This window comes from Atractosteus spatula, chromosome 19, assembly GCF_055471065.1.
Source record: "Atractosteus spatula isolate fAtrSpa1 chromosome 19, fAtrSpa1.hap1, whole genome shotgun sequence".
Classification (NCBI taxonomy): Eukaryota; Metazoa; Chordata; class Actinopteri; order Semionotiformes; family Lepisosteidae; genus Atractosteus; species Atractosteus spatula.
In genome coordinates, this window is record NC_142724.1 from 6,640,708 (window position 1) to 6,663,193 (window position 22,486).

Genomic DNA, 22,486 nt, shown 5'->3' on the forward strand with positions numbered 1-22,486 from the left:
GTAATCCATCACCATTCAGAGGGTTGACACACCAGCCTAGAAGGAAGCAAAAAAGTATTTTAAAAGTAACCCCGGATAAACAATATTTAATAGAACTGCGGGTCTAAAATATGATTTTGTTGTTTGTCTATGATTCTGCAGAATGTCAAATGGGTGACAATAACCTTGATGGAAAAACAAACCTGATGAAAGGCTACAGCCAGGAGTGAAAGATGTCATTGCCATTAATATAATAATCGAATAATATTTAAAAACTTGACCTCCTACAAAAAAAGTCCTATGGAACTAACAGCGCTAAAGCAAAACAGTGCATCGAATGATGCAATGCAGAGCTGATCAAAACAGTAGGAGTTCAAACTAATACAGTCACGAAGTGACTTAAGTCAAGTGGTCAGTTCAGAGAAACTTTCAAAACAGGCTCTGAAAGCTTTAAAATGTAAAAGGCTGAATTTGATTTCATTTGAACGAAACTGCTGTGAACCTCCATCACACCACGGTCTGAAGTGAAAAGTAAAATCAAAGAATAAAATGTAGCAGCAAAGACTAAAACATCACTCATGCTGACAGTCGACTGAAATGTCGGGTTTGCATAGTTTTAGTTTAAGAATAGCCTTTTATATAGAGTTTGTGCAGCTTGATTCAGGATTCTACTCAATTACAACGTGCAAGGAAATATTTACCTTACAACCTTTTCTTTATGCAGTTGTAAGGTCCTGAGATGTCGGAGGAGACCTCTATTTGCAAGAGCAGGTTGCAGAGAAGAAGCTTCAGGTGGAGCCCAGCAGTATTAGTGCAGTGACCCAAGTTTTGATTGCCAATCACCCCAGACTGTGCTGACCTGCACCCAGCTGTACTGCAAGACACTTAATCAACATCTATTTTATTATCATCTTGTCGTGACTAATGCAAGCCTATTGAAAAAAAACCCACAAGAAAAGTTTTCCACTGTCATGGACATCACACCAATGTTTGTATAACAAACTGGAATAAATAACACAGCCTCAAAACAGAAGAGATGCCCTATTTGAATGTCCTCCCAGTTTAGTCTTTTGTCATCAGCTTTGTAAACAGTGAAATATAAGAACTCATCAAACTCCTGAAGTGGAATTTGTTTAAGGTGAAATGTGCAACCATAGGAGACTCTGGTCAGATTTGCATACCTCATCTGTATTTCAAAGAGAAATAAAATGTGCTGCCATGTAAAAAAAATCAGTATTTCAGAAGATATTCATGAACAATTTATAATTCATAGAACAATAGCACATAAAACTTGCGGTGTGGTGGCTCTGTGGCTAAGGATCTGCGCCTGTGGCTGGAAGGTTGCTAGCTCTTATCCCGTGGCCAGCAGAGGAATCCTACTCCGTTGGTCCCTTAACCCCAACTAGATAGATAGATAATACTTTATTAATCCTGTAGGGAAATTGTATATAGCTAATAAAGTGAACTACTCCAGGGGTGCCGTATAAATGGCTGACCCTGCACTCTGACCCCAAGCTTCTCTCCCTGTCTGTCTCTCATGGAGAGTAGTATGCGAAAAGACAAATTCCTAATACAAGAAATTGTATATAGCTAATAAAGTGAATTGATCTAAAACATTACTGTGAAGAACCTCTAGAAGCTTTTCCAATTCAGCTGTTGTACAGAAGGGGGCGTTATTTTCTCCCTTGATACCACTGTTCTGGCTGAGAAACCCGTTTTCAAGACAGTGTGGAAGGACCATCCAGGATTAAATCAAACCAAAACTTAAATATTTATAGTCAATATTAACAGTTAAATATTAGTTAATAGTCTGTAATGTATCTGTGTTAGATTAATTTCAGAAATAATGGTGGGCTATTCTGCTTTGCACAAGTAGTTTAGTAACAAAAGTAACTATATAATAAGGCTTAGGCTTGCTTTAGCAAAAAGGGGCACACACACCCACCACTCATACTGATCAATGTAGACCACATTTTAGATATTTCTGCACTGAAACGCTAAAATCATTTAAAAATACCAGAAAAAAACTCCATGTTGATTATTGCACTTGCTAGGCATTCAGTGAAACAGCTGGTTTAATCCATTACTTCGATGGTACACTTTAGGGTGATGTCAAGAGTGACCAGATATCAGGAGATTGTTTTTATAGCCCAATAGGTACTGTAACAGGACGGGAGCTAGAATTGCTATTTTTCTTTCAGTGGTTACCCAGCTATATATTACAGTATAAGATAGAATGCAGAAATTGTGAGATATCGCTCTCAGAGAGTGATTCCATCAGATGCAAGTGTACCTTAAAAGTAGTGCTTTGATTTAAGCACACAAGGTGAACGTTTGTAATATCCCGTTGTTGCAATTAGAAAATAAATGTCCTGAAACTCTTAGCCCCAGAAATGGGAGGTATGTTGTTCTGAGCAGGTGGATATAGCTGAATGAAACCCTTGTCACAGGCAGACTAGATTGGCCGAATGGCCTCCTCTTGTTTGTAACGGTCTTGTGCTGCACTTGACAGCATGATGAGCTAATGCAGTGTACAGGACACTGTTTCGCATACAGGCTGAGAAAAGACACCACCTTGCCTGGAACCTTTCTTGAAGAGACTGGGGGGTAAAAGGTAAAAGCTGCACATTTGGAATTCACACAGAAACTGGAAGGCGGCAATGCTAGAAAAAACAAAACCAAGCACCGAATTAGTTTTACCAGACTCATCTGAACTGTTCCCCATTTCAGTCTCCTCAGGATAAACATTTTCAACACGTGCCATTAAAAACAATAGACTTACCTAATAGCTCTGACTTAGAAGATACAATAGTAAAATCTCAGATAAGGAATTGTGTTAATATGCAGTGATAAGATGTTTTGCAAAGGTCAGCTCTCAGCTGCTCGTTCGGAGAAAATTCTGTCAAAGACTGCACTGCAGCTTGAAGGAAAAGCTCTGGGAGTACTAGCAGAATGAGATCTTCATTACACCGGAGTTCTCAAAGCTCTGCCCAGAAGCAGAGTCTCAGTGGTAAATGCCTTGAATTACAGTATATAATGCCCAGCAAAGACTGACATGCACATGGATAAGAAGGCACCACTCACAGTGAATAAAAGAGTAAATACATTAACAGCAATCAATCAGTGTCATAGATAAAATGGCAAAAGAGCAGAAAAATCACATTTATTTCAGACACAATCATTTTAAAAACATTTAAAAAGCCTTATAAAACACTAAAGCTTGCGGGATGGGATGTTATGAACAAAACAACATGGGGAAAAAAAAAATCAGAGCATGGAAAAATTAGTGCTTTTAAAAAAAAGTGTTGTGTGACTAGTGAGGAGTGCGTTGCACATATCAAAGAGGAAACGGAACAGTTCTACTTAGTGTGTGAAGCTGGTGGAGTTCAATTAGAAAGTGCTGAAGGTGGTGTAAGAGACAAGCCTTAGCAAAAAAAGCTTTGGGTGGGGAGAGGGGGGACAAGCTTTAACTGCATCTCCGAGAAGAATCAGATTTCTCTTGGCACTGGAGAAGCACGTAGACTGAGCACAGCATCACAGGCTTCAACGAGGAAGTTCTTGCACCTCACACAGATGTCTTTACTGTACCAGTCCTTCATTGCCAGTCTGTGCTGTGGGGCTGTTTTAATCACCCTTGATTCCAGGACCAGAGGAACTCTTTAAAAAAAAAAAGAAAAAAAAGAGCTTAAATTCCTCTTGGCAGGTCTTAAATCAGAATAAAAAGAGTGGCGGATGAAAGCTATCAAAATATTGCAAAAGTAGAACTACTGGAATTGTTAGAGTGGCCAGCTTTATTACCTGGTGCTATCCCAAGACCACCGCTCCTGCCAAAATGCGTTTTCAATGTCCTGGCCCATCAGCAGTGCTTCCTTAGTCACAACGATCTTCTTGAAGAAGCTCACTGGGAGATTCATGCACCACTTGTTGGGCAGCAGCATCTGAAAACAGACAACATCATCATAAAGCCCTTATTCTCACGTTGCGTTTCAGGGTGAACAGAGTGGAATAACAGAATCCCTGAGATTTGGAAAATCTTTTGCAAAGCAGTTAGCCATTAACAGCTTATTATCCCCAGAAGTGTGAGTTTTTAAGCTGGGGGGGGTTAGGTTGCATTACAAAAAAACACCTTACCTCAATACAACACTCTGGGCACACAACCCTGGAAAAACAAAACCGTTTGGCATCAGTATATACTACACAGCATGCACAGGGAATACAGACCCACTAATCTACCTTCTCAATACATTTTGCCAGAAAGGGCTTTTAAATGTTATATGGATCTCTTCTCAAGTAACTAAAACATGTACAATTCTATGGTAGTTTTAGAGTATCCCAATACCCACTGGAGGGCCCCTAGTTTGCACAATTGTGACAGCAAGATAAATATTTAAAAGAATATAGCAGAAAACCCCATGCAGACTTCTGGAGTAAAATTCCAGAGTTCCTATTACCCTAACGTGAAACTGGTAGTGTTCACATTATAACAGCTTACCTGTTGCAAAAGTAGCAAGAATTATGCCAGGTAAAATATAGGCTCCTCTTCTGGCAACATGCACAGACCTGAAAAGGACACCAGGTTAATGGCATTAATCCAAATAAGAGAAAACTTTAAAAGAAGCAAAACCCTGGTTGATTTTCACCTAAAGAATTTCTAGAATGAGAGTATATACCACTTTCATTAAATAACTCACCCTCAAGTTAGTGTAGCTGCTGTAGGAGAGGTTCTGCAACCTCCCCATCTCTGCCTGACGCACCCTGATCACGTCTGCAATTGTAAGAGGCAAGCAGACCTGCAGCATGAAACAGATATGGGGTCACGATGGCAGAGACGGACAGAAATCAAATATCTGAAACGCAAACTGCAAAGGAAACAAGTTTCTGTATGTTCGACATGTCATGCCAGATATTCAAATCTCCTTTTCCTTTCCTGTGCACTACCACCTTTTGGCACACACTCCTTATCTACACTTAACTACTAACGATCCTGCTGAACTTCCCAGGAATTTCTAGTCCTTCTTTATTAATCATGGTTCCCAGGTTTTTTTTTTAAATTGATCGCAAAAAAGTAAATGGAAACCCTACCTTTTTCTCGAGTTCGAAGCTGTCAAATGACTTGGACCTTTTCCTGTGTCCAGATGGGTTGCTCAGCAGATCTATCGGTGATGATGACAGCAAAGGGAAGAACTTCAGATCTCGATCTATGGGAAAATGTAATCACCTGGGAATTGCTTAGTTGAGACCCTATGCATACACTTGCCAAAAGAAAGATGAACAGACATCTATGCTTGCAAGCAAGCCGAGTTTACCCTTGACCAGATCCAAACGTTTGTTGGGGATGGGGGGGGGGGGGGGGGGGGGAACACAATTATAGTCCACAAATGTTCCACACTATATCTAGCCGTTACCTGGTTTGCTGCTTGCGTTCTCACACAGCTTCTCATCACTGTTCTCCGAATACCTGCTGTCTTCCTGTCAGACAAAAGACTAGGTCAAGTCAGGAGTTAAACCGCTAGACAGCTCCTCTCCTTCTCCTGCTGACGAGGGTTCTGCATGACCTACATAAAACAACACTGGTTGAAGACGTCAATACTCTTTAAAGGGCTACAGTGGCGAGCAGTACAGGAATGTGTAGAGGTGAATCAAGAGTTGCCAAGCAGAGGCAAAAGAAAATGTTAGAGCTGTAAGCCTTCTTCAGGTGTGTTTGGGGGATGAGGGGGAATGAGGACACAGGAAATTATATTGGGTAGTGGAGTTGAGAATGGGGTGAAAAAGAGATGGAACACTAGGAAATCAATTCTAGAGGGCAATGTGGAAAATTTCTGTTTGGAACAAGACTCCATGGCCAAACTATACTTTTATACTCTCTAGAATTTGCTTTAAAATGATTTTACCCTTTCAAATCTCTTCAACTGAAACAGCAAGTTCTCATCACCTTCATAGTTATAATTAGTTCCCCTTTACTCGAAAGATTGCTGGGTGATATTATGCAGGGAAGAGGTACAAGTTCCATACCTCAGACCCTGACTCCTTGAGATCTGGAGTGGGAATAGGCTTCAACAGGCAGAAGGAGTCATCAGAGAAAGAATCCTCATAAACAGACACTGAGATAACACAATTAGGCGGAGACGTATTGTTCTCTAGAAAAAAAAAAGATACGACAGAAAAAAGCATTAAGAGTAATGGTATAATATTTACCCAAACTCACAATCTTCATATGCAAAATACACACCAAAAACAGTTTTTGTGAATTAAACACATTTCCGTGGTCAATCTGCACATAACTAAAAGAAAAAGCAGACAAGGGACATAAGGTTGAGCAGCTGTTTACCAGTGTGATGGGAAACTGCTTTTGTTTTATGATTCATTTATGGGAAGTGATTTCTACAGTTTGATTAGTGCGTAATGTATTTTCTGCTGCAGTGCAGTGAATGTCATGAGTAGTCTATACCTGTAGATAATGTCTTCGCAATTAACTAAACCAGAGGATGGACTAACTAGTTAGCAGTGGAAGCAAATAAAATAATTATTGGCACTTGTCAGCCCCAAAGAGCTTAATCTGCTATCCAGCGAGGACAGTCTTGAGCCAGAGCAGGCATTAACTGACTGTGACTGGAACTTCCTTACCAGTGTTGCACAACTGGCACAGTGCAACTAGGGTAAGTTTGGCATCAGTCAGCCAGAGTTCTCTTGGTTTTCTGCTCAGTGGTGGCCCTTGTAAATTTTGGGGCAACTGCAGGCTTGCAGGGACATCAATGAGGAGTCCACTAATCCTCCAATGGGTACTAACTAAACTGCAAGGCTCTGTGGAGTTTTCAGCATGACAAAAGGAAAGACCATATTGGAGGAACGTCTACCAAGCCTCATTCCCTCTCTGCAGTACAGGAGTCTTTAACAGATAGGCAGTGGAAGCACGATGCCTTGACAAGCTGCCCTCCTCCTGTGGGAGGACAGCGGTCGCAGTTTGGCAGCAGATCGGATTTCTTCCATCAGCAGCTCATGGAGACTAGCTGCTTCCTTAGGACGCTTCTTTAATTTACGGTCCGATGCCTGAAGGAAATAATTAGGGGAAGATTATATTGTGTTGTTTTGGGGAAATAAATTTACAAGATATCTCCGGAAGCTTCCTGTCCATCAACTCACAGGCCTCAGTCTGGGGTTGGAACGAACAAAGTCCAGAAGAGCATCATGGGGATCCCTCTTTGGCAGATTACCCACCGTCTGAAGGAGGAAAAGGAGTGGAAAATTCCAGTCACATCAGATCTCCTAAAAACGTCTTATCATCACTATGTTGTACAGGGTTCCAATGTGCAACACATACTTTGTAAATGAAGTTTGTTTTCACAAGAAAAGAGTTCTTTTTTTGGGCTCCCAAGAACCTGCAGATTCTTATTCAGAGCACAGATTAAAATGTGGAGGACAGAAATTGCCTCTTTAAATATTTAAAGGCTCTCTCGGTCTCTCCTTAGCCAGCTATGACAATGATTCCCCGAAGAGCAGTTAAAAACTAGAAAGCCTCCTCATTGTTAAATACTTCAGTCTCTTCACTGTGGTCTTTTATGGGCCAGGGTGGGTATCTTCAACTTGCTGGACACTTGAAATGGCTGAGAAAACCCCTCTTAATGGCGTGGCCCTGTGTGTGGACACACAGTGCAAGCTCACCTTGACTTTGCGGAGAGTGTACCTCTTGGACTGAATATCACGCAGCAGCTGCTCATAAGGGGAGAGCGGGGCCTGCGCCGGCGCGGTGACGTTGTGACGCTCCGACCTGGACTTCAGCGTAACACCTGTCCTCAGCTCTTCAATCACATGTTTCCAGGTGAAAACCTGCAAGTCACACCAACACCCACCATTGCTTCCCAAAACTGGATTGAAATTCCCAGTCTAATCCGTTATATGTTAGGGAACCTCCCTCTTTCTTACCCAGTCTGTCGTAACAGGGGTTACAATGCTGACATCCGATTTATTCACCAATTTCTGCAGAGTCTGGAGAGATTCAAAGCAATGGTGAAAGCTACGTATTCAACAGTGAAAGTATCCTCCTGCTATTATTCGGTTTCTAAAAAGACAGTGGAGCCTGAGAAATAAGCACACTAGCCTATTGTTCTAATAGGATGGACACGCTAGATTTGAGCCATGTGAACAATACTAATGGACATAGAGTCATACACTCGGGAATTAATCAACGGAATCCGAAGGCTAGTATTTTGTACAAGTGTTGCACTTAATCTTCATCAAGGACCAAGTGAGAACCTCCTAGGAAAACTCAATATTTCAGTATTGAATGGGTGAATTTAACTGAAGGCCTGAAAATCTAGCCCCTGGAGATGAAGGTAAAAGCTTTAAGTACCAAAATGATGGATAACCTAACAGTCTCACCTCCTTTGCATTCTGTATTTTCTGAAGATACCGGCAAATGTCTACAGTCTCTGCAAACAGTATGGAGCAGATGGCTCTGTAATGGTGTGCGGCCATAGCTGGGCTGTACAGGCGGGCCTCACAGACCTGCAACACACGCAGGAGACCAGTCACCTCGAACCATGCTGTATATTTCAGTGTAGACTGCACTGTCCTTTCCATTTCCTGCCTGCAGCCAGTACTTCCATGCAAACTGCCCCACTGCTGAATGTCACCAACTAGGAATTCGTTGAACGAAAGGCTTGGAATGGAATGGATGAAAGGCTAACTTCCCCTGCTCTAGGAATGTCCTGATTATATTACTCAAAATCCTTTGTTTTCTTCAGCCCCTGATGTACAAGAGGAAGAAAACAGGAATGTACTGTATATTATAAATGTCCACAAACACCAATATGCATATATAATTATACTAACTTACATATGATGAATACTGTGGAGAATACAGTTAGAAAAAGTCCAAACACTGTGGTTTTCCATACAAGCAGCATCACTGGACAACCACAGAAGTACATCTTCTAGAAGTAAATTACCTAAAAACCACGACAGTATTTCTACAGTAGCATGCAGAGGTAGCCGCAGTTAAAACCCACTCCTCCTGCTGCAGCATATTTCCTACAGTGCTCAAGCACAGGTGTATACCTTCCTGGATCCAACACTGCCGAGATGGGAATGAACATTACAAATAGGAGTTGGAAGAACACCACCTGAATAACTTCAGAGAACGTGCAGACTGGCTGGAAAGGCTCCCCTGGTCTATGGTGGCTGGTGTCCAGTTTAGTCATTTGGCAGATGAGAATCTCCAGGGTCTCACTCAGGTCTCTCTCCACATTACTGCCTAAACCCCAGTCCAGGCAGGAGTAGATCATTCTTCCCAGAAAATCCACCATCTATAGAGGACAAGTGCAGAACAGCAGTTTTGGAGGTCTCAAGTGTGTTTGGAAAGAGTGGTGGGCTTAGAGTATGGGTATTACTGTAGGAGGACTGCCTCACTCTCGGGGGAAAACTAATACCACCGTCCCAAAAGCTACGCTCGCCATCCTTCACAGAATTTTTACTTCTGATAAAACTACTGCAGAGCATTACATCAAGAGAGGCATGTTGGCTCATACCAGTTGCACAGGTTTGACCAGGTTGGTGGAGTGAGTTAGTAGCCCATCAGATTTAGAGCCTACTTTCCTTAATTATGGATTCAAAATTGCATGCCCAGCAATCAGGTTAAGACAACCCTGGTCCTTTATTGTAATATTTGTGTCCAGTCTTCTTCACTTAATATCTTCCATGGTGCATCTTAGGTGAATCTAAAACCTACCAAATTATGGTACTTCTGGCCAGGGTTGCCTCTGCTTTGTCCACCCATGTTCACCCCCAAAAAAACTCATACGTGCCCCATCACCTGTGCACACAGTATGAAAGCAGTGTCACAGATACTATTAAAGTCTCTGTTTGAACTTACATCATCTTCGGTCTGCAGCTCAAAAGATCCTTCTGAAACAGAATAAAACACGAGCCAGTACATTAAAGACTCCTCGCTGCTTCTTACGGCTAATCAGAATCTGTTTGCCTTGCATTTGCGGGGAAAACTTAAAGGAAAAAAAAGAATTCGCGGATGAGTGAAGACAATTTCTAAACGATTAGACTTGGAGATAACCGTAGAAGGTTATAACCTTACACCCCTTTTTTTTTAAATTGGAACCAACGTTATTTGGTCAGTACAACATGATCTTGTTTAACACATGCCAAACAATTTTTAAAAAAATCATACTTATTCGTTCTTTTGTTTTTAGGACCACCGTCCCATCGTTCTTCAACAGCACGCTCTCCATGCCGGTGATCCAGGGTGCCTTCCACCGAGAGAGGTCTCCGCAGCCCTGCAGGCGCTGGCTCTGCACCATCAGGCTGCACAGCTGGTAGCAGAGGGCCCACGCCTGCTCCTCGCTCACGGGCTGGCCCTGCAGCTCCAGAATCTCGCTCAGAGAGATATGGTAGCTATCGGAGAGGCACTTAGAATCCCCCATGCTTCTCCTTGCCTTCGCTTGTGTTTCGAGTAACTTTTTTGTTGTTCTCTAAGAGTATTTTCCTTTATTATCGGTGTTTAGTTTAACAGCAGGTCCCCACAAAACAAATCACTCCCCAACCAAGCAAAGTTAGCACAAAGGGCATTTGTAACTAGAACCAGCGACTCAGCCTTTCCTAATTGTCTCAGTGTAATTAGGACCCCAGCGTTGCGCGGCACCGTATTTAGTTTTGGCCAATTAGCGCATCACGTTTGGTACTCACCTGTCGTAATACGGGAGGAAAATCGAGTCAGACTTTGGCATTGACAACACTTTGACAAAGCATAACAAAAATTGTGTTTGCCATTGGCCATCCTTTAAAATTTGAGGCGTCCAAAGTTCCAGCTTTTGGAACGGTTCCTGACTTTCTGTGCACCTTTTTCGTTTCCATTTTCTACCAGAGACCATAATAGAAGGATAGGTACTTTGGAATAGTTAATATTATTTGAAACTAATGTTTCAGATATTTTGCTAGAAATGTCAGAAACCACTTAATTTTCTGCATTCCTCTAAAATGCTCGGAGAACAGATGATCCCAAACACTCTGAAAGAATGCGCACGTAATTCACCCACGAGCAGAACCCGGAGCGATCATCTCCTTGACTTGCAATTAATTGCCCAATACTACGTTAGCATTAAAGAAAACTAATCTTTGATTTATTGAGTCAAAGCCAAGTGGATGTTTTATTTCCCTGATAATTTTTATGTGTACAAAAATATCACGAATTTTATTACCACGGTCAGCCCTGTGTGTTTTAATCAAACAGGAAATCGTCGAATTAAGTTTGATCACTTTTATAAAAAAAATCGTGGGCAATGTTATACTGTCAACTTTCTAAACTACAAATAACAAAATCACACTTTCCTCCTAACACATTGTCGTGAAAATGTTTTTTTTTTATTGATTACATCAGTTGTAAATCACTTCAGAACGCTAAAAAAACATTTAATACATTTGCAGTCTGTTTGGGTGAACTATGTGAGAATAGAATGTTTGTTTAATATAACATTTCTGCAAATAAATTCATACAGTACATGTAGAAAATCAAATACAAAAAAGGAGAAACTTATAATTCTGTTTTATTATCCATTCTTCCAAGATTATCACAGTATTTGGCATCTTTAGAATCATTCCTTCATGTACCTCAATATACATTTTATACAGAATACAAAAATATCCAATTCTGTTATAATAATTGATTTCAGAACAAGGTATTTTACTTAAATGAATAGCTCTAATTCTTTAAAAAAAATTTAGATTGCATTATGGAAACTCTTTAACTCTTTAATGCATCATTTGAAGAACTAAATTACTTCCTAAGAGTATATCTCATCAAACAGAGACAGCATTGCACTTCACATTGTTGCAATGTAATTAGCTTATGGTCACCTATTACACCTTGAATTTCTGATTTCTCAAGCCTTATATTAAATACTGTTTCAGCTGAAAACTCTTTATGAGATCCAAACAAAACCGTGAAACTAAAATAGTGCCTGGACTTTTAGCAAGCTTAGCATGTTACTACATGAAAGTGCATTTAAAACTGAGAACAAGAGGCAACTTTTACACAAAGAGTTGTGGGGGTCTGGAATAAGCTAGCTGATAGAAGCTGTTCCATTGATGTGTTTCAAGTGGCTGGACAAGGCCCTCATATCAAACAGCTACTAAAAAACAAACAAGACAGGTAGACTGAATAACTGCCTCTCGTCTCTAAGCTTTGTTATGCAATTTTGTTCCTATTGAAAGTCTGTCTTCTATTTTTTATACAAATGGATCCAAGTTATTATATACCATTTCTGTATAAATTTACAAATTATTTTTATCCCAGGAAAAAACTTTAAGAAATTTCATTTATTTAAAAATAAAAAAATCTGGATTTAATGTAATAGAGCTAAATTTCAATGTAGGCACCAACTGACTGTTCAAAGCACAGATGAGACAGAGGAAAAGTGTGAGATACAGTATGTGAAGCTGAGTGATAGTAGTGTTGGATAACTAATGCTGTTTGTTGCTAAGTGTCAAATAAATATATTCCTGAAGTCTAACACCATAATCACACAAATAAACAAAACTACCAGCTGAAAATGACAAACCTGGTATCTAATGGTGGACATTTGTTTGCCAAGAGTTATTAATTAATGTCTGAAAGAGAGCTCGAACCTTTGATCTAATCTTGTTTTCCATTTTTCTTCATAGTTTTTAGCAGGGATAATGTGCTGGATAGAATGATTTGATTTATCAGATATCTGTACAGTGAGAGGGCTGTACACATCTATCAGATCTCTATGCATGTTCAGCTATCTGTACAGTGAGAGGGCTGGACACTGATAGAAGCACATGTATGAGTCGCACAGCAGCCTCTTTACAAACTCATCAAGGTAACATAGGTCGAGTTTAGCCCAGTCTTCCTCAGGCTGCGAGAGAAAGTCACCCACTTGTGGACATGCCCTGATCTCTGGGATGTTGTAGCCATTTTCACCTCCTGCAAAGGGATTACAAACATTCAAAGAGACAAAGTGTCAATGTCAGCTTCTAAAATGGTTCTGTAACTTCCAATATCTGTATTATGCAACGTTGGCACCAAGGAACAATGAAATATAGAATACCTGAACCCCAGACTACATTACCCATCAACACACATGACAGAGGATGAAGTTTCAAAACCTGTGTCCATACAGACTTGTGTTCTTCCTCTTCTCCACACTGGGAATTAGTGCCTGCTGGTTTGTGTTGTCCTTTTTTCAATTTGTATATGTAGCAAATTTTACTGTCTAGTGATTTAAATCGGACAACCATAGTTCATACTGACATTATACACAAATATCTATTTTACTGAAAGGAAAGTAATTCAATCAAACATCTAACAGAACAGAAACAGTTCTTATTGAAATGACAAGATAAGACATATGTTCAGTCCAAACATATGTCAACATAGTTTAACACCCCTATTATTCGATCCAGCTCACTAGGCAACACAAACCACCGGAGTCCATAAATCTTCCAGACCAAAGGCAACACTGTAGTTAAAACCTGTTCCTTTACCAGCTTGCAACAACTAAGAACAGAAAGGCCGAAGGAGAAGTCTCACCACAGCGGTCGGCCATGCTGTCGAAGAAGAGCCAGGAGTCTCTGCCGCTCCCGTACTTTACGAAGGACACATAGTGGCTGGTGTCGATGCACAGCACAGCAAAGAGCTCCAGCTTCAGCCTCGGCACTGGGTCACCCTCCCTGAGGCAAGCCGGGTAGCAGATCCCCCGGGGCCTGTGGTCCTGCCGCAGCCGGTGAGCGTGGACCTGACACGGAGACGAGACCCCCAGCACATTTCAGCACTGCCCACATCCTAGCCCACTGCGCTCCCAGCTGCCCACCACTGGCCCCTTTGTGTAACAATAGGACGTGCTGCCACGACTGGGATGCGATGTGCAGACGCCTCAGGCAGCAGGAAATGAAGTCAGGAGCGTTTCAGAAAGCTCTTGGCCAGGGACAGGCACTGAATTCAGCGAATGGGGCCAGGAACGAAGCGATCCCAAGCTGATCAGAAATAGGAACCGAGTATAACAGTGCAGTCTCTGAAGAACAAATGAGCCCAAGCACATGACCGACGGCCACAGCTCACCTGTTTCTCACAGAGGTTGCAAAACTGCTTGATTCTCCCAGGCATGAGCTTGCGGTCCCTCAGACAATCGTAGCACTCCAGCTCTGCCAGCTTCCCACAGAGAAAGCACTCTCGTGGGTCTGGGAGGAGGCAGGACAAGAGGGATTCTTCAGTGGAACTATTTGCCTTCTGCCTTCTAGACTATTTATCTCCCTCTGTGGACTAGACCCGACCTTTTCATTAAAAATCTACTCGACCATAATGCAAAAAAAGACATACAGTCGTTTATTTAATCATTTTGTCTGATGGGTTGCTGGAGTGTGAAACTCAAGTCACCCTGGCTTCTTTCAATTGGCTCGTAACTACCAAACGGGCCAGACGGACTGAATGTCCTTAAAGCTTTTGTGCCCTCCTCAATCATCTCACAGTTCGACAATCACCACCAGATCGGTTTGGACAGCACTGAGCACAAGGCCAGAGACTCACTGCGAAGGTTGATTAAAATAAGAAACGTCATCAGCCAGGTGTTTTTAGCGTATACTTTTGTGTCTATGATTTATAAGATAAGCTGTAGAGACTTATTACAGTGTCATTGAAATACTTTATAAGCCTATGTTATAGGCTATAGAGCAGATGAGCACACTTACTGTTATGTATAAGATCTGTAATATCCAGCTCTGTTGATGGAATGATTTGAGGAAACATTTTGTACTTTTTTCCAAACCTTGGCATCTGGATAATCAAGCAGGACGGGATCTAGAGTGAACGAATCAATTAATGAATGAATTAAGTATTTGAACTTTCAGAGTTAATTAGTTTATTCTACCTCCAGCAAGGCCATTTCAACTGCATGCCTGCTGTACTAATTACATTGTAGGCTAAAGCAGTAAAGCAGCACTGCAGTAGTAGCTTTGAACATAGACACTGTAAAAGCCCACAGAAATACATAACCCAAGCATTGTTTACATTTTTTAGTCTATGATATATCCACTTTAATGAACACTTTCTGATACCTGAGACATGTTCTCTTAGATGGAGCCTACTGTGTTTTAAGTGTGAAACATGTGATTCATGTTTTTCTAATGGCCTAACTGTTTTCAACTATTTTCTGTTCAGAGGTTCTGGATCTTACGCTTTGCTTCTGAGATGCTAGATGTTGTCAGAGTGTTTCATGCAGGTTGATAAACTTGAACGGATGGCGCCCACAGAGCTTACCTCTTGAAACTTGAGATCACAGGCCAGAAAGGAGGTCTCTAGCAGCTGCTGCACAGTGGGTGTGCTCGCCACCTGTTCCTTTTCCAGGATGATCTGGAAGGTATAGGAATCCTGGGTCTTACCATTTGACCTGAAAAACACGGTGTGTTTCAAGCACATCAATGTATTATGTCCCAGTGTCATGATTTTGTCTGTTCTATATTTATGCAAATGATTCTTACAACAGTAATTAAATGACATTGACATAGTATCCTCTTAAAGACTGATCTGAATTATAAAGATCATAAAAATATATTTAAAACACAAGAACGTAGTTTTAGCCTACAAAAAATAAGTACAATTGAGCCCTCTTAGATTTTAGGGAGAAGATCCATTTTAAAGTTGACACATACACTTGAGACATGGAAGAATGAAAATGAGGAAGCACATAGACTATTGTACAGTAACATATAACCTGCACCTCGCTAGCTATCAGAGAAATAAAAGTAGTGAATATTCTATGATATTTTGCAGAGGAATCTATTGTAAAATGTAGTTTTGTTTTATACCTGATCTTCAGCAGTGGGTCTACAGACAGGACCTGATGCAGAAGAGTACTGATGAACTCCTCTGGGTCTGAGGGGAAGTGATGACAACAATGAGCACAGCCCAAGGTTTCATCCTGCGCTGAGTGCATAGACTTGCAGAATTATGAAAAATGAGTGTTTGCACAGAATTGAGAAATAATAAAACAGAAATTGGTGTAATGAGACAAGAAGACTGTGGTATTACCTTTTTCTTCACAGAGGAATGAACTGCACCCTAGCAGCTTTCTGAAGTTCATCACATTCTCAGCAGGAACAAAGCCCTGTCTGGGATTGGAATTGTGTCAGTTTCACCCAAACCAGTTTGATTTATTATGCTGTGTTTATTCTTGCGTTTAATCAAACAGCAGAAATCACGTTTTTAAAAATGTGTACTAAATTAAACAACAAATCTATGTGAAGAATATGCATCCATATCTAACTGGAATTTACTTTGAATCCAAATTGAATTATGGAATTTCAAATTAAATGGAAATGATCAGTGGAACATCCAAAAAAAATAAATGCTTTTATCCAAACTGACATACATTTATAATAATAATTGCTTACACCTATATAGTGCTTTTCTGGACACTCCACTCAAAGTGCTTTACAGGCAACTGGGACTCCCCTCCACCACCACCACCAATGAGCAGCATCCACCTAGATGATGTTTGCAGCTATTTGTACAACTGCATATTTTACTGGAACAATTCAGATGAAGTGCCTCCCTCAAGGGCAGTGTCTCATCTGGGATTTGAACCCACAGCCCTGCAGTTATAGGTGCAGAACCCTAACCACTCTTCCACACTGCTGCCTTTGTTCTATAATGACCACAGTCAGTCCCAATCTTTCAAATGCAATAATGCGTACACAGATGAAAGCTATTGTGCCCAGATGTGATTTTTTTCCCATTGTGCTCAGTAAATAAAAGTAAACTTCTCGAACAAGCCCTTTTGTTTCTAAAAAGCCTGAGAAAGGTCATCTTGTTGACTGCAGACCACTTGTGATATTTTGTATAGATTTATAGAAAAAGAAAAAAAACCAAAGGAATCATACTCATCATCATTCGCATCTACAGTATGATTCATAACCTTCTTACAAGAGTCATGAAACCAAGGACAGATATTGCACTAGGAGTTTGTTAACTGTGTATTAAATCTGCTGTCGCTATTATCAGGTTGAGTTTACCTCCTCAGCTGGTTGACGATATCCTTCCTCAGTATGTTCTGGATGTGTCCCTCAGTGCCAGCAGGATAGTGCAACACACTATCCAGAGCCATGGATGAAGTGAACACACTGAAAAGGCACAGGTAGCAAGAGACCTCCATTAGTTAAACTGATTTTCCTAAAATTCCCCCATGTTTTTGGTGAAATGCCCGTTATCGTGAGCCCTAAGCTTCACGTGTGTGTTGTTTTACCCCGCTGTTGCACAGTGACCAGTTCCTACACAAACCAGCACCAGATTGCAACCTCGGACATATTACAAAAAATCATCTGGAGCCCATTTTAGAGTATACAGGGCTAATTGAATACACGTGCATGTTTTACATGCCTCTAGAACAATCATTTAATTTGATTTGCAGTCAAAGTAGAAAAAGATGTCCATTTAAAAAAAGTATTTTCAACACTGATCACCATATGTTGCAGTATAAAACATACATAAGGGTCTGTAAAGTATGTGACGAGATTAATACAATCCCCACAAGAGAATCCTTGTGAAAGTAACTCACCTGAAAAGAGAAGCATCAAGGTAGCAGGAGTTAAAGTGTCCCTGAATGCCTCTCATCCTGCCTTCCAGCAGCGACAGCACTTCTGATTCACGTAAAGGGGGAATGTCTTCATCAGCCTCTTTACCACCTCCTGGGCACACACACAGAGAACACCTCCGTGCATCAGCACCTCAGACAGAAAGGTTCAGCAGCTGCCACCTAAGTGGCAATTTGGTCACCAGGAGAGGAAGAAGGAAACCGACAAGCAAAAAGGAGAGAGGAAGATCACGAAGACAAAGATGGGAAAAAAAGGTGGAGGTATTTTTATTGTTTTTTTTTTAACAGTGAAATTTTAGCTTTTAAAATAGTGATTTAAAAGTATTTTCTAAATCAAACAGACTAACACATATCTATCAAGTATAACGACTCAAATCTGCCCAGGTCCCCAAGTAAACGAGGAATAACAACAAGCTATCTGCTCTTTGAGATTTTGTTAGCATTGCCGCTGCACAGTGCTGGGAACCTGGGTTCAATTCCTGGGATGCTATCTGTGTGGAGTTTGCATATTCTTTCAATGTTTGCCTGGGTTTCCTCCTGGTACTCAAGTTCAAAGACTTAACCTAAGCTAATTAATTAGCTACTGGGAAAACTGGCCCAGGGTGTATCTTGTCTTGTGCTCATTGCTTGCTGGACTCCAGCTCCAGCTGCCCCACAACCCTGCAGTGAATAAACGGTTAGAAAGTGGATGGATGGCATCACCTAGATGTGGTTCATAGCGTGGCAGAGTTTCCTTGTAGGGAGGTAGGGGTAGAAACCTGCTGTCTGGAAAGCAGTTCTTCAGGATGACAAACATGGCTTTGTTCCCATTGCAGGTGAAGTACCGCTGAGCCCCAAATCTGCCGTCTGAACAGCCTTTCATTTCATAATCCTGTGGCGATGTAGAGCACATCTTTTCAGTACAGAAACACATTTACAACTCACAGAAGACAGAATAACAGAAAATACAGAGATATGTCCAAACGGTGGTTCTGTAGCTAAGGATCTGTGCCTGTGGCTGGAAGGTTGCCAGTTCAAATCCCGCGGCCAGCAGAGGAATCCTACTCCGTTGGGCCCCTGAGCAAGGCCCTTCACCCTAATTGCTCCAGGGGCGCTGTACAATAGCTGACCCTGCACTCTGACCCCAAGCTTCTCTCCCTGTCCCGTGTGTCTTTGTGTCTCATGGAGAGCAACCTGTGGTATGCGAAAAGATCTTATCTAAACATCAGACCAATTTATGTGGACTTATTTTTTTTTTTAAATAAGGTGGATGAAGTGCATATAATAATGAAAATGTAAAAACCCATCACAGTTTCATTTTGTGAGTCTGGGTAGCCCATGTGGGTTTATTAACAGATCACAGTAGCACTGAAGCCCGAAACAGCTCATTTAATGCCCAGTGCAGAGGTCCAGCCTGGACTGGTTCCGCTGTGGCACTCACCAGTTCGACCCCTGCCCAGGGCTGGTTCTTGCCTTCAGGGGTCCCGATCCATCGTACTACTCCATACACCATGGCCCCGTTTCCGGCTGGAATCTCCACCATGGAGCCCACCTCTAGCGAGGGGTGCGGTGTCAGCGCTGGGCCAGGGTCTGAGGTGATCGGGGGGCTCCTACCTGCCTGCACTCCCCTGACTTGCAACTTCAAACCCGAGTCTGACCCCGAGTAATCCTTCACGTTAGAGGCTACAGGGGACAGAAACAGCAGCACGTCTTCGATAGTCTGCGCAATTCGCAGGACAGCCCTGAAACTGTCCAACACATCATCACGTGAGTCTTCTGCTTCCGAACAGGCTGGCCCTCAGCCCATTAGCTGTCTTCCCTGATGAACCATCTCTATCTGTGAGCGTCTTTTCAGTTTTTACACTCACCCAACACAAGTGTCTGCTGGTCCAGCAAAGCTCTCGGTTACTTAACACAAAACCTCACTAGACTGAGAATTGGCTTAATTAGAATGCCCCCCTTGATTTCAACTGCTAATGTGTTGAATATTTCAAGTTACTTATAAAGGTAAACAGTTAATTAAGAGCTTGGCTAGCAAAGCCACTCCACAAACACTTGGGTCACAAGACTATGAAGGAGTATTAAAGAAATATAGTACTGTATAAGATAATGAGCCCATCCGTATTTTACATTAATTACAAATCAAGCTTTACTGGAACATTACCTCATACTAAATCTACATAGCACAAAATCAGGACAGCTGACAAAGCTACACAAAGGATTTCTATTGGCTGAAGTGACGCAATATAGAAAACCACCTTCCAGTTGGTTCTTCAAGCAGAGAAGTGCATTTCGTGGAGAATCAATTACGACATCGACAATATCTCCTGCACTGCACAAAATAGGAGAGACTTCCTTCTTGCAAGGTTGTTTTTTCTCTGGATCCTAAAACCAAATGTAAGATATAAAAAAGTTTGTATAGAGACATATCTGAGGTACCTTTTTTCTTGCTGTAACACCCTTTGAGAAGCGCTATATAAAATAAAGTCTGTTATTATTACTGAAGTGCTCTGCTGCAATCCACCCAATCGATTGTCACCAACACCCACCATAAGTTTCACCTCAAACGCTCGCATCCTGAGCTCCCCGCTGGCCTCGTGCTTCACAAGCTCCACCACGGCCTTCACCACCCCTGTCCGCTGCTCCTTCTTCTGCTGGACCACCACCACGTCGCCCTCCGCCAGCCCGCAGATGGCCCGGAACAGCTCCGCCCTCTGCAGCACCTGCAGCCTCTTCCCGGGGGCAGAGACCCGGAGCAGCAGCCGAGCCTCCAGCGCAGACAGCAGCCTCACGTTCTCCTTCTTCAGCTTCTGAGTGCCCTTTGTGTCGAAGACAGGGCCTTGCACCTCGTCCTGGGACTCACTCTCTATGCGGCCTATGCTGCCCTTGGAAAAGCTCCCTGGCTTGGGCTTCGCCTTCATGACAATGAAGTACTTCTCTTCCTCTGATCTGGAATCCATTATCGCCAACCGAGATGGCGTCTCTGCGGATGTCTGTCGTCCTGTTAAACCCATTGACAGTTCATCACATGCCTGTGCTCACACATTTTCTATAAACTGTATAACTGTGGTAAGGCAGAACTGTGGCAGGATACGTTAGAATGAACGTATATTTAGAATTAAAACATGTTTTGAGATCAGTCATGTGGCAAATTAAACGTTGGCCTCTACTGATTTACTGAACTAAATGTTCTCTCATTTGAAGCAGAACATCAAGTGGGCGCTGCCAATGCAAGATTCTTTCCAGTCCAGCTGGTTTTGAGAAGAAAGTATTTGTTGTCAAGTGCACATCAACTGAATTATTTTCTAAATATTTCACTTTCACCACCACTGAGTGGCAGAACCTGTCAGACAAATCTGCTTACTAAGCAGCTTTCATTGCATACATAAAATTCATTTCTTAACCTAAAGAGACTTTTCAAAAAGAGCTACAGTAAGTATGCATTAAAGGATCAGGGGAGATTCCTAAACCTTTCTTTTCAGGGTTTGTGCATTACCCAATGAATCAAAGCTGTGAATTCTTAACAGAAATTATAAAGCACAAAGAAATCCACATTCGACCAGTAGAAATAGGAAAACAATGTACAGTGCATTTTTACTGCATGCAGCATGATACCACCATCCCCAGTCCCTACTGATGTTTCTGTTTGTTTCTGCAGTGCTGAAAAGGAAGAAACTTGCAACTTCGAAACTTCAGACGCTCAATGTTGCAGAACAATCTTCATTTGCAAGTCTTCAAAAGCTCGAACTCCGACCCCAACTTTTAATATGATCTATATCTGCCATTCTGTTTTGTTTTATAAATTCATAATTGAACTGTAAACTGATTTAGATAAGCATCTTCACTGAAACATAAGACACCCAAAATGCAAGAACACTATTACCGAACTTACTGAGTTCCTGATGTTCTCCCCAGTTATTGTTTCATTTTGTTTCCATGTTTAGTCTGAGCAGATCAGGAAGTTATGACCGAGCTCAACTTTCACCTCACCTGATTCAGGGACCGTCTTCAAAGTGACGCCGTTGTGAAATAAGTGATCCATGAACTGAGGTTGAAGGAAAGTTAACGTTAAAAGACGTTTTTAGTATAATTTCATGTTTTATTCATGCCGTTGTTTAACAATTTGTGACAACAGTTATGAATATTAGAAGATTAATTTCTATTCTGATATCGATTTATTTTGTCCTTACTCATGGGGAAAGCACATTTGGTATCCATTTTTTTCAGCAAAAAGATGTATATTAGGTCTGATAACCACGGCGCTGTAACTCCAACGTGCGTAGTGTTTACTAGGACGTAAAAGTAATTTTGCTTAGTGCAACAAAATGAATAACAAAATAAAATTTTGACACTATGAACCGATTATACGTTGATCTTTTAAAACATTAACCATTGTATTGTACAGAACAAGTTTTCACCATTTTTCAAGATAAATAAGTTCATAAAGCAAAGATAAATCGCAAACCCTCCAAATACAATTTGATTTATCTAAATCCAGATTGCAACGGGTGGTTTGTTGTTCTGTTTTAGGAAACATTTTTCTACGGAATAAAGCTTGCTCGTATATTCAGTTGTTGTGAAGCCATTGTAGTTGCGCTGCTACAATAAGAGAAGGGTGTTTCACTTTTTCAACAATAAGAAATAATTTGGATTTGTGGTGACGATGTGGACCAGTCATTTCAAATCCTGTCACTAGAGGGAGTAATAGCTATGTATCCGCCGCTCCAGAAGACGCAAATGTTAATAATTATAGAAATAATATCAAAATTTCATATACAATCCTCATACCGGCAGTACTACTGTTTTTTTTACAATGAGATGGTCCCAAGGACTTTTTTCGTTTTACTATTTTTTGCTATCGATGTGTATTTTGGCTCCTTGAGAAAAATAATTTCACCATATTTTGACATTATTCC

The 22,486-nt window shown here is 41.3% G+C and overlaps 2 protein-coding genes across 2 annotated transcripts; both read right to left on the minus strand.

Annotated features, from left to right (window-relative positions):
• Positions 1-3,467: 3,467 nt before the first annotated feature.
• LOC148817965 (protein spire homolog 2) lies at positions 3,468-10,409 on the minus strand. Its single transcript, XM_088937751.1, has 16 exons — positions 10,157-10,409; positions 9,848-9,879; positions 9,099-9,281; positions 8,356-8,481; positions 7,900-7,962; positions 7,639-7,803; positions 7,120-7,197; positions 6,897-7,026; positions 5,992-6,116; positions 5,385-5,448; positions 5,062-5,177; positions 4,671-4,769; positions 4,472-4,539; positions 4,111-4,138; positions 3,778-3,917; positions 3,468-3,636 (listed from the first exon to the last, which is right to left on the minus strand). Exons 1-16 carry the CDS (start codon positions 10,407-10,409, stop codon positions 3,468-3,470), a joined length of 1,839 nt encoding a protein of 612 aa, XP_088793877.1.
• Positions 10,410-11,511: 1,102 nt separating this feature from the next.
• cyld2 (cylindromatosis (turban tumor syndrome) 2) lies at positions 11,512-21,530 on the minus strand. The gene is made up of 14 exons (XM_088937791.1): positions 21,463-21,530; positions 20,120-20,571; positions 19,829-19,955; positions 19,012-19,253; positions 18,294-18,462; positions 17,556-17,685; positions 17,014-17,121; positions 16,031-16,110; positions 15,808-15,874; positions 15,260-15,389; positions 14,692-14,800; positions 14,066-14,184; positions 13,538-13,742; positions 11,512-12,931 (listed from the first exon to the last, which is right to left on the minus strand). The coding sequence occupies exons 2-14, from the start codon at positions 20,528-20,530 to the stop codon at positions 12,747-12,749; spliced, it is 2,082 nt and encodes a 693-aa protein (XP_088793917.1). The 5' UTR covers positions 20,531-20,571; positions 21,463-21,530; the 3' UTR covers positions 11,512-12,746.
• Positions 21,531-22,486: the final 956 nt, after the last annotated feature.

Excerpts from the sequence above, each read along its gene's own strand:
- LOC148817965 (XM_088937751.1), bottom strand. The coding sequence starts at position 10,409 with ATGGGGGATTCTAAGTGCCTCTCCGATAGCTACCATATCTCTCTGAGC. Across the intron at positions 7,198-7,638 it reads ACACTCTCCGCAAAGTCAAG|ACGGTGGGTAATCTGCCAAA; the intron begins GTGAGCTTGCAC and ends TTCCTCCTTCAG. Across the intron at positions 4,139-4,471 it reads TCTTGCTACTTTTGCAACAG|GGTTGTGTGCCCAGAGTGTT; the intron begins GTAAGCTGTTAT and ends TTGTTTTTCCAG.
- cyld2 (XM_088937791.1), bottom strand. The coding sequence starts at position 20,530 with ATGGATTCCAGATCAGAGGAAGAGAAGTACTTCATTGTCATGAAGGCG. Across the intron at positions 15,390-15,807 it reads GACCCACTGCTGAAGATCAG|GTCAAATGGTAAGACCCAGG; the intron begins GTATAAAACAAA and ends CGTGTTTTTCAG. Across the intron at positions 13,743-14,065 it reads GCAACCTCTGTGAGAAACAG|GTCCACGCTCACCGGCTGCG; the intron begins GTGAGCTGTGGC and ends TCTCCGTGTCAG.